Here is a 14,960-nt window from a genome sequence, read left to right as displayed (position 1 = left end):
TTTAGGCTTAATTAAAAAACAATCTATGTTTATGACTTGAATGAATGGAACAATTACAGTCCAGCTTTTGCAGTGTTACCATTTGGCTATCTTAATTTTTTTAAAATATTTATTTAACTAGGCAGTTAAGAACAAATTCTTATTTTCAATGAAGGCCTAGGAACAGTGAACTGCCTGTTCAGGGGCAGAACGACAGATTTGTACCTTGTCAGCTCGGGGGTTTGAACTTGCAACCTTCCGGTTACTAGTCCAACACTCTAACCACTAGGCTACTCGCCCTTTATCAGCCATTTATTGAGTGATCGAGCTCTGGAGGGCCGGGGATGGCTGGGGTTCCAGATGGCCCCACTCCATCCAGCCAGCCCCCTGCTCCTGGGGCATTTGGGAGAGGGCCAAGGAGGGCTGAGGCCGACCCAGGGAGAGGGGACCGACCTGCAGCCTCCAGGGGCCACCACTCAGTCCAGCCAGCTCTCTGCCACCAGGGACATTTGAGACAGGGGACTGACCTGCAGCCTCCAGGGGCTGCCACTCAGTCCAGCCAGCTCTCTGCCCCAGCGAAAGGATCAGGGAGGGCTGGCCTACTCAGACACCTTCTCCCTGGGGCCTACCTGACCTCCAGGCAGCCACTGGTGATGTCTCTGCCACTTGAGGTACCCCTGTCTGGGCCTTACTCCTATCTCTCCCTCCTTGGACCTCTCTGGAGCTCCAGTCAGGCCCCCACTGACCTGGTGACCTCTCCCCCACTCAAGGCACTCCTGTCTGGTGCTTACTCCTACCTCACCTTCTCTGGAGCGCCACGCCTTATACTGCATTTCCACAGCTTAAGTCCAAACTGTAACACGGCCACTCAGGAACATTCACTGTCTTCTTGGTAAGCAACTCCAGTGTAGATTTGGCCTTGTGTTTGTAGGTTATTGTCCTAATGAAATGTGAATTAATCTCCCAATATCTGATGGAAAGCAGACTGAACTATGTTTTTATCTAGGATTTTGCCTGTGCTTAGCGCCATTCCGTTTATTTTCATGTTGAAAAACTCCCCAGTCCTTAACGATTACAAGCATACCCGTAACATGATGCAGCCACCACTCTGCCTGAAAATATGGAGTAATGTGTTGTATTGGATTTTCCGCAAACATAACACTATTCAGGACAAAAAGTTGTCGCTTTGCCACATTTATTGCAGTATTCCTTTAGTGTCTTGTTGCAAACAGGATGCGTATTTTGGAATATGTTTATTCTGTACAGCAGTATTTCCCAAACTCGGTCCTGGGACCCCAAGGGGTGCACGTTTTGTTTTTTGCCCTAGCACTAGATAGCTGATTCAAATAATCAAAGCTTGATGATTATTTAAATCAGCTGTGTAGTGCTATGACAAACAAAACGTGCACCCCTTGGTGTCCAGGGAACCAAGTTTCGGGAAACGCTACTCTCCTTTTCACTGTCATTTCAAATCAAATGTTATTTGACACATGCGCTGAATACAACTGGTGTAGACCTTACTGTGAAATGCTTACTTACAAGCCCTTAACCAACAATGCAGTTCAATAAATAGAGTTAAGAAAATATTTACTAAATAAACTAAAGTAACAATAAAATAACAATGAGGCTATATACAGGGGGTACCGGTACCCAGTCAATGTACAAGTGAGTTGAGGTAATTTGTACATGTAGGTCGGGGTAAAGTGACTGCACAGATAATAAACAGCGAGTAGCAGCAGTGTACAAAACAAGTGGAAGGAAGGGGGGTCTATGTAAATAGTCCGGGTGGCCATTTGATTAATTGTTCAGCAGTCTTATGGCTTGGCGGTAGAAGCTGTTAAGGAGCCTTTTTGACCTAGACTTGGTGCTCCAGTACCGCTTGCCGTGCGGTAGCAGGGAGAACAGTCTATGACTTGGGTGGCTGAAGTCTTTGACCATTTTTGGAGCCTTCCTCTGACACCACCTACTATATATAGGTCCTGGATGGCAGGAAGCTTGGCCCCAGTGATGTACTGGGCCGTACACACTGTAGGTCGACCGATTAATCGGAATGGCCGATTAATTAGGGCCGATTTCACGTTTTCATAACAATCGGAAATCGGTATTTTTGGAAACCGATTTGGTCGTTTAAATTTGTTTATTTAACTAGGCAAGTCAGTTAAGAACACATTCTTATTTTCAATGACGGCCTAGGATCGGTGGGTTAGCTGCCTTGTTCAGCGGCAGAATGACAGATTTTTACTTTGTCAGCTCGGGGATCCAATCTTGCAACCTTACAGTTAATTAGTCCAACGCTCTAACCACCTGCCTCACGACGAGCCTGCCTGTTACACGAATGCAATAAGCCAAGGTAAGTTGCTAGCTAGCATTAAACTTATCTTATAAAAAAACAATCAATCATAATCACTAGTTAACTACACATGGTTGATGATATTACTAGTTTATCTAGCGTGTCCTGCGTTGCATATAATCGATGCGGTGCGTATTCGTGAAAAAGGACTGTCGTTGCTCCAACGTGTACCTAACCATAAACATCAATGCCTTACTTAAAATCAATACACAGAAGTGTATATTTTTATACCTGCATATTTAGCTAAAAGAAATCCAGGTTAGCAGTCATTATTGACCAGGTGAAATTGTGTCACTTCTCTTGCGTTCATTGCACGCAGAGTCAGTGTATATGTAACCGTTTGGGCCGCCTAATTTGCCAGAATTGTACATAATTATGACATAACATTGAAGGTTGTGCAATGTAACAGGAATATTTAGACTTAGGGATGCCACCCGTTAGATAAAATACGTAACGGTTCCGTATTTCACTGAAAGAATAAACGTCTTGTTTTCGAGATGATAGTTTCCGGATTCGACCATATTAATGACCTAAGGCTCGTATTCCTGTGTGTTATTATGTTATAATTAAGTCTATGATTTGATAGAGCAGTCTCACTGAGCGATGGTGGGTACCAGCAGGCTCGTAAGCATTCATTCTAACAGCACTTTCGTGCATTTTGCCAGCAGCTCTTCGCAATGCTTCAGGCATTACGCTGTTTATGACTTCAAGCCTATCAACTCCCGAGATTAGGCTGGTGTAACCGATGTGAAATTGCTAGCTAGTTAGCGGGGTGCCAGCTAATAGCGTTTCAAACGTCACTCGCTCTGAGACTTGGAGTGGTTGTTCCCCTTGCTCTGCATGGGTAACGCTGCTTCGAGGGTGGCTGTTGTCGATGTGTTCCTCGGTCGAGCCCAGTTAGGGGCGAGGAGAGGGATGGAAGCTAACAGCTATACTGTTACACTGGCAAAAAGTGCCTATAAGAGCATCCAATAGTCAAAGGTATATGAAATACAAATGGTATAGAGAGAAATAGTCCTATAATAATTACAACCGAAAACTTCTTACCTGGGAATATTGTAGACTCATGTTAAAAGGAACCACCAGCTTTCATATGTTCTAACGTTCTGAGCAAGGAACTTAAATGTTAGCTTTCTTACATGGCACATATCGCACTTTTACTTCTCCAACACTTTGTTTTTGCATTATTTAAACCAAATTGAACATGTTTCATTATTTGAGGATAAATTTATTTTATTGATGTATTATATTAAGTTGAAATAAGTGTTCATTCAGTATTGTTGTGATTGTCATTATTATAAATACATTTTTAAAAATGGCCGATTTAATCGGTATCGGCTTTTTGGGGTCCTCCAATAATCGGTATCGGTATCTGCGTTGAAAAATCATAATCGGTTGAACTCTAGTACACACAACCCTCTGTAGCGCCTTACGGTTGGATGCCGAGCAGTTGCAGCTGTAGTTGTGCTCGGCTGCAGTTGCAGCCGAGCACATCGATGGTGCAGCTGTAGAACTTTTTGAGGATCTGGGGATTCATGCCATATCTTTTCAGTCTCCTGAGGTGGAATAGGTGTTGTTGTGCCCTCTTCACAACTCTTTTGGTGTGGTTGGACCATGATAGTTTGTTGGTGATGTGGACACTAAGGAACTTAACTCTCTACCTGCTCTACAGAATGTACTGGGCTGTGAAGGCGCACTGGAGACCTGGTGCGTTCAGCTGGCATCAATTGTGTTGGAGAAGTAAAAGTGCAATATGTGCCATAAACTTTTGTTATTGACCAAATACTTATTTTCCACCATAATTTGCAAATATATTTGTTAAAAATCCTACAATGTGATTTTCTGGAATTTTTTATCTAGTTTTGTCTGTCATAGTTGAAGTGTACTTATGATGAAAATTACAGGCGCCTTTTTAAGTGGAAGAACTTGCACAATTGGGGGCTGACTAAATACTTTTTTGCCCCACTGTATGTAAACCTCTGAACCACTGGAATTGTGATACAGTCTGTAAAAATTTTACGAGGAAAGCATGTAGTCCCTGGCTCAGACAGAGTAGTAGTGTGAGCTCAATAGCATCTCATTAGTGTGCAAGATCTAGAGAATCAGCTGTACATGTGATAGAAGAATGCACTGTGCATGCGGAGGGCTGCAATTCCATTGAATTGGGGATAGTTAACCAAAATATGACACAAGACCTAGACTTGCCTTATGTGTATCCCACAAAAAAGGTTCACTGTTATAAGCTAATGTTTTTTGATGAAAAATTCCCAATATTCCCAGGCTTAATTTCCCATGGAAAGTTTCCGACCCTTTGCAACCCTAGTCATAATCCCATCTTTCTGTAACAGGTCACATATGACATTTAATTTAAAATAGCGAAAGTAAAAAAAAAATATATATACAAATATAATTACCATAGATTAAACAGACAAGATCCATGAACCAATAACAGTTGGTTGGATTCATGCAAAAATAGCTTCAACCCCTATCTGACAGCACAGCAACAATTTTATTTGGCTAATTCATTTGTTTACCTAATTCTTGGCTATAGCTAGCCTTTCGCAATTTGCTGTTTTTATATGTTGAATGTCTCTGACAGCTCTGACATGTCGTGTGACCGTGTCACAATTAAAAAATGTTTCATATCACTTTCTCTTCACCTTTCCCCATTCTTTCCTTCATTGGTTTGTTGGGAAGTGTATTAGCCAATGGCTATTGCCTATGACAACCAGTAGGTAGTCATATCGTCTTCGCAGAGCTAAATTCTTCGATACCAACTTTGGTAGTCAACATGTAATTACTGCAGAATACCTAGCTACTAGTCATACAGTAGTACAGGCTAAAGATCATTTTCATGTCTGCATGGCTACAGAATACAATATAACTAACTACATTACAGTAATTGATCCTCAGGCTCTGACCAGTATTTCCCCTACCTTACTCTCTATTTCCCAGGCTAAGGACCTATGGTACAAGGTGAAACCTTGTGGCCGCCTGGTTAGGCCTGTGGCGCCCACGCGCATCCCTGGGCGCTACCTGAGCCACCAGGAGGGCCTCCCCAAGCTCCCAGTACCCTCCCTCCAGCAGACGTGTGAGCGCTACCTGGCCACCCTGGAGCCCATCGTGGATGAGGAGGAGTTGAGCCACACCAAGGAGCTGTTGGCAGAGTTCCAGAAGGCTGGGGGGGTTGGGGAGAGGCTGCAGAAGGGCCTGGAGAGAAGGGCCCGCAAGACTGAGAACTGGGTGAGTTGGCTGAAATCAAACCCTAACCCTGTATTAAAATACAGTATATGATAGTTTGGCCATATCGCCCAGCCCTACTCAAAGGCAAGGCTAGCAATTTGGTGTTGTTGTACAAGTGGCCTATGGTTATAGCCACCTGCTATTGTTAAAATAAAATCGAATGCCACTTTTATCTATGATTTAGAAACCTGTACCATGGATTAATTCCACAAAACAGAACAGAGATACATTGTTATTAAACAGGAACATTCTTTAGACAAGACCAGATTACAATAACGTGTCAAGGGCAAAGTTGAGAATGGTTCACTCTTATTTTGTATTTTTTTGTAATGCATCTCTTCATTTGGCCATTCTCTCTCTCTTTCTCTCTCCGTCTCTCCCCAGCTGTCAGACTGGTGGCTGACTACAGCCTATCTGGACTACCGGATGCCTGTAGTGGTCCACTCTAGTCCCGGGGTGGTCTTACCCCGCCTGGAGTTCAGTGACCGCCAGGGACAGATGAGGTGAGATGAACCAAGCCCCTCCCCACATAGACGCCAGTAGGAACAAACATAACACTCAGCTTTGTACAAATTCCTCACCACTACCGCTACATCTTTACCATCTTTACCATTAGAAACACCTTTGTTACAAAATCCTTGTATGTACTGTATCTAGTCAAATGGCTACCCAGACTATTCACATTGCCCCACCCTCTCCACACCACTGCTACTCTCTGTTGTCATCTATGCATAGTCACTTTAATTAACTCTACCTACATGTACATACTATCTCAACTAACCGGTGCCCCTCTCACATTGACTCTGCACCGGCACCCCCCTGTATGTATTGTTATTTTTTACTGCTCCTCTTTAATTACTTGTTACTTTTATCTCTTATTATCCATATTTTTTTAAACTGCACTGTCGGTTAGGGGCTCGTAAGTAAACATTTCACTGTAAGGTCTACACCTGCAGCTATACTTTAGGTAACTTAGGGTGCGTTTGTAAATTCACTTTGGAGTGTCAGAGTGCCCTCTGGGTATTCGTAAATTCAGAACGTTGTCAGATTGTCCGTTCGTAAATTCAGAGCGTTTTGCTCTCAGAGCATTCAGAGCGCAGACTGGATGCTCTGGTTGAGGAGTAGGGTTGATCCGAGCGTTCTGGCCTCACAACGGCAGTCAAGCACCCAAGCTAACTGGCTAATGTTGGCAGGCTTGCAAGCTACTGCCAGACACAAATGAGAGAGCTGGTTAGGCTATTTTCTTGTTATCTAGAGCGTTGGTGATTATCTGTGCTGCTGGCAACAATTTAATTACGCTTTTTTTGCCAATGTTTAATGACACCGGGCACATTCAACTGGTGTTGAGCTTCCGTAAATTCATCAGTTATTCTGCGCTCTGGCACACTCAGACGAGAGTGCTCTGAAATCAGAGTAGGTAGCCAGAGTGAATTAACGAACGCACCCATACTGTCATGTAAATACAGTCCTCTCTTGCACTGCTGTCGTGTATTAGTGTTAGCAGTCATTGCTAGTCATTACTCCTGTGTTACAACCTTCACACTTTCTCCAACACCATTTCTGCTCACATATCACTTAGTGTGTATTTTCATGTAACAGACATGTCACCATGACACAAAACTGGGGCCCTGTGTCAGTCACCTGCTAATGTGAACTCAAGCTACCATTCACCTTTCCAGTACAATATTGCCAATTGGGTGACATTTCACTATGGGGTCAGTTGAGATTCATAAGACCTTTGTACACACTACCCTTCAGACTGCACCCCCCCACCCTCTCGCTCTCTCTCTGAAAATATATATAAATAAAGGGGTGCAGTAGCGGATCACTGAAGTAAGCACTGCAGCACATGGGCCCCTGTTGACATAGGTTACATGTATAAAGGATTTAGATGGCCTATTGACATGGCAGAGAAATGGCTTGTTGTCTGAGCTAAGACCATGTTGTTTTCACCTCATTGATCACGCAAATAATCCCCTGGGGGGTTTTATCATATGTATTAGGCAGGACAAAGTTGAATCACTGTTTAACGGATGCCCTGCCTTACTTTTCTCCACACCCCTGTTATTTTTGGGCAATATATGTAGGGCTCTGCTTATAATGCACCGTCCGCTCTCCCTTGAGGCTTTCCCAAGTTGATGCACAAGAGACCAAAAAGCCTCAGAACATGTTCAAGCCTTGGATTGGACAGTGAAACGCTCACACCATAATGACTGAAGCCAGTGCAAATTCCTACTATTTATGTTTCCAGGTTAAATGTGGGACGTCCCTCATTATAAACAAACAGTCGGTTAAATTCATGGTTATTGCATCATTTTCAGATCTATTAGAAACGATTAATAGACGAAACAACAATGTAATTTAACCAATTGACTGGCCAGAGATCAGGACATAATAACTCATTATTATACATTTATCTTAATTTGATTACTATTATTTGTCTTTTACTCTTGAATTCTATATTTTTTTAAATGATCTTTAAATCTCTATTACTCTATACATCACATTCAATTATGAAATTGGATTGCACTTTGTTTTCTCTCAGGAATAAAGAAACTGTCACAAGTTATACTTCCCATTGTGTTTAATTTTATTAACAACATTGTAACATCTGCATTTTTTAAAAGACAAATAGTGTAAGTTTTCACATGGAATAATATAACTATTGAAGCTCACATTAGTCCTAGAGCCTGCACAAGAGCCTAGGACAATGTGGTAACTTACTGTTTTTCCTTATTCACTTCATGTATTTTTATTTGTTTTCGCTCACCTCACTTCTCTGGGGGGAAAATCCGTTAAACCGTGAATCAATTTTGTCGAGCCTAACTCTTATGTCATTTCTACTAGTTTATACGTTTTTTTCTGTTATTATATCTCACTGCAATTATGTTGTGCACTGTTCAGAATATCACCCTTGCAATATTTTTTATGATTTAGTCCAGGCATCTCTCCCCAATTTAATTGTTGGCTCCCAGCAATAACCCCAATGAATGCCTTGTTTTACTCATCTGAATTTGCCGCTCAGTTCATAGAACTGTGGTTACCTGAGTAACCTTTGATATCTGTGGCTGGGACTAACGGAGCAGTAAAAGCATCTTCTGGCGCATCTTTAAATAATTTTAACTACGAATTCAGCTCTAGATTTACAATGGTTGGAGCGAATACCTTTCCTGAAAGGTAGGATTCTCAGGAACACGTCGTCTGTGTTGTGCATATGATGAAAGCTGTGAGTGATGAATCTGCATAGAATAACTGAGGGAAATGAATTGATTCTCCACAAACGATCATTCACAAAGATTGTTTGATGATCATCCCTGATGTTTTCCTGAACTTTTCTATACCTTTCTTACTTCAGCTTTTATCTTATTTTATTAAGATAAAAGCAATAAGGTCCGATTCAAAAGATCCATCAAACTATTTTTGCGCATTTTGTTTCTTATGCCCCAAGTGTCCTAGAATAGTGTTTGAGAATTAAAATAACAAGCAATTAAGTATCCATAACATTTTTAGAAGCATATTTCGTACCCATTCACTCAAATGCATTGACCAAGCATCAACTGCACCGCATCTGACCGTAAGGCGCTACAGAGGGTAGTGCGAACGGCCCAGTACATCACTGGGGCCAAGCTTCCTACCATCCAGGACCTATATTATAGGTGGTGTCAGAGGAAAGCCCATAAAATTGTCAGAGACTCCAGTCACCCAAATTATAGACTATTTTCCCTGCTACCACATGGCAAGCGGTACCAGAGCGCCAAGTCTAGGACCAAAAGGCTCCTCAACAGCTTCTACCCCAAGCCATTAGACTGCTGAACAATTCATAAAAAATCGCCACTGGACAATTTACATTGCCCCCCCCCCCCCTACACTGCTGCTACTCAATGTTTATTTGTTACCTATGCATAGTCACTTCGCCCCCACCTACATTTACAGATTATCTCAACTGGCCTGTACCCCTGCACACTGACTCGGTACCGGTGCCCCCTGTATATAGCCTCGTTATTCTTATTGTGTTACTTTTTATTATTACTTTTTATTTTAGCCTACTTGGTAAATACTTTCTTCTTGGACTGCACTGTTGGTTAAGAGCTTGTAAGTAAGCATTTCACGGTAAAGTCTACACATGTTATATTCGGAGCATATGACAAATAAAATTTGATAACATCATCCTGCTCAAATCTCTCCACCCAGGTTTGCTGCCAAGCTGATCGCTGGCGTTTTGGACTTCAAGACAATGATTGACAAGTGAGTGCCAGTGCTCCGCATCTTGTCTTAACGACACGATTTAATCAGAGGGCAAAATCCAATACAAGGGAAGAGCCATGTTAAATTGACTCAGATTGTACCAGGATCTGATTTCCTGCCCCTAATCCTGCTAACCCTGATTTATATTTAGCCAAACTGGCTAACCAGGAACTATTTTATTTATACATACATACAGTACCAGTCAAAAGTTTGGAAAACTTTATTTTTACTATTTTCTACATTGTAGAATAATAGTGAAGACATCAAACTATGAAATAACATATGGAATCATGTAGTAACCAAAAAAGTGTTAAACAAATCTAAATATATTTTATTTGAGATTCTTCAAAGTAGCCACCCTTTGCCTTGATGACAGCTTTGCACACTCTTGGCATTCTCTCAACCAGCTTCACCTGGAATGCTTTTCCAACCATCTTGAAGGAGTTCCAACATATACTGTGCACTTATTGGCTGCTTTTCCTTCGCTCTGCGGTCCAACTCATCCCAAACCATCTTAACTGGGTTGAGGTCGGGTGATTGTGGAGGCCAGCACTCCATCACTCTCCTTCTTTGTCAAATAACCCTTACACAACCTGGAGATGTGTTGGGCCATTGTCCTGTTGAAAAACAAGTGATAGTCCCACTGAGCGCAAACCATGCTTCACGGTGGGAACCACACATGCAGAGATCATCCATTCACCTACACTGCGTCTCACAAAGACACTGCGTTGGAACCAACATTTTAAATTTGGACTCACCATACCAAAATACAGATTTCCACTGGTCTAATGTACATGAGAGCTGGTTTCATCATAGCGCTTTATGGTTTTTGTGACTACACTTGAAGAAACTTTCAAAGTTCTTGACATTTTCCAGATTGACTGACCTTCATGTCTTAAAGTAATGATGGACTGTCATTTCTATTTGCTTAATTGAGCTGTTCTAATATGGACTTTGTCTTTTACCAAATAGGGCTATCTTCTGTATACCACCCCTACCTTGTCACAACACAAGTGATTGGCTCGAACACATTAAGAAGGAAAGAAATTACACAAATGTACTTTTTAACAAGACACACCTGTTAATTGAAGTGCATTCCAGGTGACTACCTCATGAAGCTGGTTGAGAGAAGGGGCAAGAGTGTGCAAAGCTGTCATCAAGGCAAAGGGTGGCTACTTTGAAGAATCTCTCAATTATAAAATGTTTTTTTGGTTACTTACATGATTCCATATGTTATTTCATAGTTTTAATGTCCACACTGTTATTCTACAATGTAAAAAATATAAAAAATCCCTGGAATGAGTAGGTGTGTCCAAACTTTTGACTGGTACTGTATATACAGTGCCTTCGGAAAGTATTCAGAACCTTTGAATTTTCCGCATTTTGTTACGTAACAGCCTTATTCTAAAATGTATTTAAATGTTTACATAAGTATAACATTTACATAAGTAGTCAGGCCCTGAAAGCACCTTTTGTCAGCGACTCCAGCATCGTGTCATCTTGGGTATGAGACTACAAGCTTGGCACACCTGTATTTGGGGACTTTCTCACATTCTTCTCTCCAGATCCTCTCAAGCTCTGTCAGGTTGGATGAGGAGTGTCGCTGCACAGCTGTTTTCATGTCTCCAGAGATGTTCGATCGGGTTTAAGTCCGGGCTCTGGCTGGGTCTCTCAAGCACATTCAGAGACTTGTCCCGAAGCCACTCCTGCATTGTCTTGGCTGTATGCGTAGGGTCGTGGTCCTGTTGGAAGGTGAACCTTCGCCCCCAGTCTGAGGTCCTGAGCGCTCTGGAGCAGGTTTTAATCAAGGATCTCTCTGTACTTTGCACCATTCATATTTCCCTTGATCCTGACTAGTCTCCCAGTCCCTGCAAAACATCTCCACAGCATGATGCTGCCACCACCATGCTTCACCGTAGGGATGGTGCCAGGTTTCCTCTAGATGTGACGCTTGACATTCATGCCAAAAAGTTCAATCTTGGTTTCATCAGACCAGAGAATCTTGTTTCTCATGGCCTGAGAGTTTTTTGTGCATTTTGGCAAACTCCATGCGGGAGTGGCTTCTGTCTGGCCACTCTAGCATAAAGGCCTGATTGGTGGAGTGTGGCAGAGATGGTTGTCCTTCTGGAAGGTTCTCCCATCTCCACAGAGGAACTATAGAGCTCTGTCAGAGTGGCCATCGGGTTCTTGGTCACCACCCTGACCAAGGCCCTTCTCCCCTGATTGCTCAGTTTGGCTGGGCAGCCAGCTCTAGGAAGAGTCTTGGTGGTTCCAAACGTCTTCCATTTTAAGAATGATGGAGGGCACTGTGTTTTTGGGGACCTTCAATGCTGCAGAAATGTTTTGGTACCCTTTCCCAGATCTGTGCCTCGACACAATCCTGTCATTGAGCTCTACGGACAATTCTTTAGACCTCATGGCTTGTTTTTTTTTGTGACATGCACTGTCACCTGTGGGACTTTTTCTAGACAATTGTGTGTGTCCTTCTAAATCATGTCCAATCAATTGAATTTACCACAGGTGGACTCCTGTCAAGTTGTAGAAACATCTCAAGGATGATCAATGGAACCAGGATGCACCTGAGCTCAAATTCAAGTCTCATAGCAAAGGGTCTGAATACTTATGTAAATGAGGTGTTTCTGTTTTCTATTATAATACATTTGGTAAAATAAAAAAAATACCATTAACTTGCATTGAAGTTCTGCCACAAATGCTAAGAAGTTAGTGTTTGAAAGTTAGCATTGATAGTGCCTATACGCTGACAATGCAAAACATTATGAACACCTGCTCTTTCCATGACATAGACTGACCAGGTGAAAGCTATGATCCCTTATTGATGTCACTTGTTAAATCCGCTTCAATCAGTGTAGATGAAGGGGAGGAGACAAGTTAAAGATTTTTTTTTTTAAAGCCTTGAGACAATGGAGACATGGATTGTGTATGCGTGCCGTTCAGAGGGTGAATGAGCAAGACAAAAGATTTAACTGCTTCTGAACGGGGTATGGTAGTAGATGCCAGGCTCACCAGTTTGTGTCGAGCTGCAATGCTTCTGGGTTTTTCACACAGTTTCCTGTGTGTATAAATTCTGGTCCACCACCCAAAGGACATCCAGCCAACTTGACATAACTGTGGGAAGCATTGGAGTCAACATGGGCCTGCATCCCTGTGGAACGCTTTTGACCCCTTGTAGAGTCCATGACTCAACGAATTGAGGCGGTTCTGAGAGCAAAAGGGGGTGCAACTTGAAATTAGGATAGTGTTCTTAATGTTTTGAACTAGAGGTCGATCGATTAATCGGAATGGCTGATTTAATTAGGGCCGATTTTAACATTTTCACAACAATCGGTAATTGGCATTTTTGGACACCGATTATGGCCGATTACATTGCATTCCACGAGGAGACTGCGTGGCAGGCTGACTACCTGTTACGCATGTGCAGCATGGAGCCAAGTTAAGTTGTTAGCTAGCATTAAACTTATCTTAAAAAACAATCAGTCTTAACATAATCACCAGTTAACCTGACCTCTCTTTTGAACACTCAGTGTATATTTTAAAACAGTGAGGATGAATCAGATTATTTTTATTATATATCTGTATAATATATTTGTTTATACTATATTTATAACTATACTATGTATGTATGTGTGTATGTATGTATGTATGTGTCTGTGTCTGTGTCTGTGTCTGTGTGTATATTACACATACACACACACACACAATCTCAAGTGTGTGTGCTCTGTCTGGTTGGCAGCAGACTGCTTTATCTAGCTTAGAGATCACAGTTTAATCACTGTGTTTAAGCTGCAATATATAACTTTTTGGGTGACCTAAGAAAAACAATCACATAGAAATGTGAGTTATAGACCTGTCAATCTCATTGACAGCAAGTCTAAGAAGCAGTAGATCTGTTCCATGTACTCTGTTTCTATGCTTCCTATTTTAAATATTTTACCTTGTATTTTGTACACCAGCTGAAAATACAATAACAAAAATATATATTCACAGCGGTTTAGATGGTACAATGACTCTCTATACCATACTTGCTTGTTTTGTCACATAAACTGAAATTAGAGGAACTATTCAAATTTTAGCAACCAGGAAATGGCGGAGCGATTCCTGCATAGTGCACCTTTAAGTTTATTGCCACAAGTTGACATCAGTTGTCGTAACTGTTTGTCATAATTATGGGATCACCACGTAAGCCTTATGACTGAATGTTCAAGAAAATGTCTCTCTTAATAGTTGAAGAACTTCAATGAGTCCGTAAATGAATGTTTGACCATCCACCTCTCATTGCTCGGTCCGCAGTGAGACGTTACCAGTGGAGTACCTGGGTGGGAAGCAGTTGTGTATGAACCAGTATTATCAGGTCCTGTCCTCATGTCGCGTCCCCGGCCTGAAGAGGGACTCGGTGGTCAACCATGCCCATCGCTCCAGGCCTCCCACACACATCACTGTGGTGCACAACTTCCAGGTAAACCAAGAAAGACCTATGGAACTTAGTGTAGTCCAAAGGTGTTTATTTCACGCTTTGTCGATGTGTAATTACAAAGAAAATAATTCATCTGCACACTCTAACTCTGATGCAGTTGATTGTTTAGACATCACAGCTACTGTACACCTTGCCAAATCAGGGTGGTGGTCATTATTGTACGCTACAGGAAACATGCATCTGAAAACTGAGCATTTTTTTATTGCACAAGGCCAAGTAGTCTCACCCTGTTTCAGACCGATTGGCTCATGACCCAGGTTGAGCATTTTCTTCTGTCTACAAGTTGATTGTGAATACATAATTTGTCTCTCTCTCTCTCTCCTGTCTCTCCTCCATCAGTTCTTTGTCCTGGACGTGTACAACAGTGATGGCACCCCGCTGACGGTGGACCAGTTGTACATGCAACTGGAGAAGGTTTGGAGCTCGTCCCTGCAGACCAACAAGGAGCCCATCGGCATCCTCACCTCTAACCAACGCAACAGCTGGGGCAAGGCCTACAACAACCTCATCAAGGGTGAGAAAACAAGTTTATGAGGTGGTGCAAAGGCAGGTGTTCTGACAAAGTTCTGACAAAGGGTTCTGACAAAGTGAGTAAAAACTAATGGACAACTAAGGAAAGCTCAAACCAAGTTTATTCACCCAATGGGTCAG

The 14,960-nt window shown here is 42.1% G+C and overlaps 1 protein-coding gene across 2 annotated transcripts in view; it reads left to right on the top strand.

The window, feature by feature from the left end:
* The window catches only part of crata (carnitine O-acetyltransferase a), a 28,323-nt gene that overhangs the window by 1,308 nt on the left and 12,055 nt on the right, over window positions 1-14,960 (top strand). The window contains exons 1-6 of one of the 2 annotated variants that reach the window (XM_036976821.1): window positions 293-871; window positions 5,285-5,572; window positions 5,957-6,075; window positions 9,764-9,817; window positions 14,126-14,291; window positions 14,649-14,823. In XM_036976821.1, the coding sequence (XP_036832716.1) occupies window positions 5,999-6,075; window positions 9,764-9,817; window positions 14,126-14,291; window positions 14,649-14,823 (472 nt within the window). In that variant the 5' untranslated portion in view covers window positions 293-871; window positions 5,285-5,572; window positions 5,957-5,998. Of the gene's footprint in view, window positions 1-292; window positions 872-5,284; window positions 5,573-5,956; window positions 6,076-9,763; window positions 9,818-14,125; window positions 14,292-14,648; window positions 14,824-14,960 lie in introns of those variants that run through there. The other variant, XM_021601730.2, reaches the window with a different exon arrangement.

Source organism: Oncorhynchus mykiss, chromosome 5 (assembly GCF_013265735.2).
Source record: "Oncorhynchus mykiss isolate Arlee chromosome 5, USDA_OmykA_1.1, whole genome shotgun sequence".
Taxonomy (NCBI): domain Eukaryota; kingdom Metazoa; phylum Chordata; class Actinopteri; order Salmoniformes; family Salmonidae; genus Oncorhynchus; species Oncorhynchus mykiss.
Note: the sequence above shows the minus strand (reverse complement) of the source record. Positions and strands in the feature narration are given on the sequence as shown.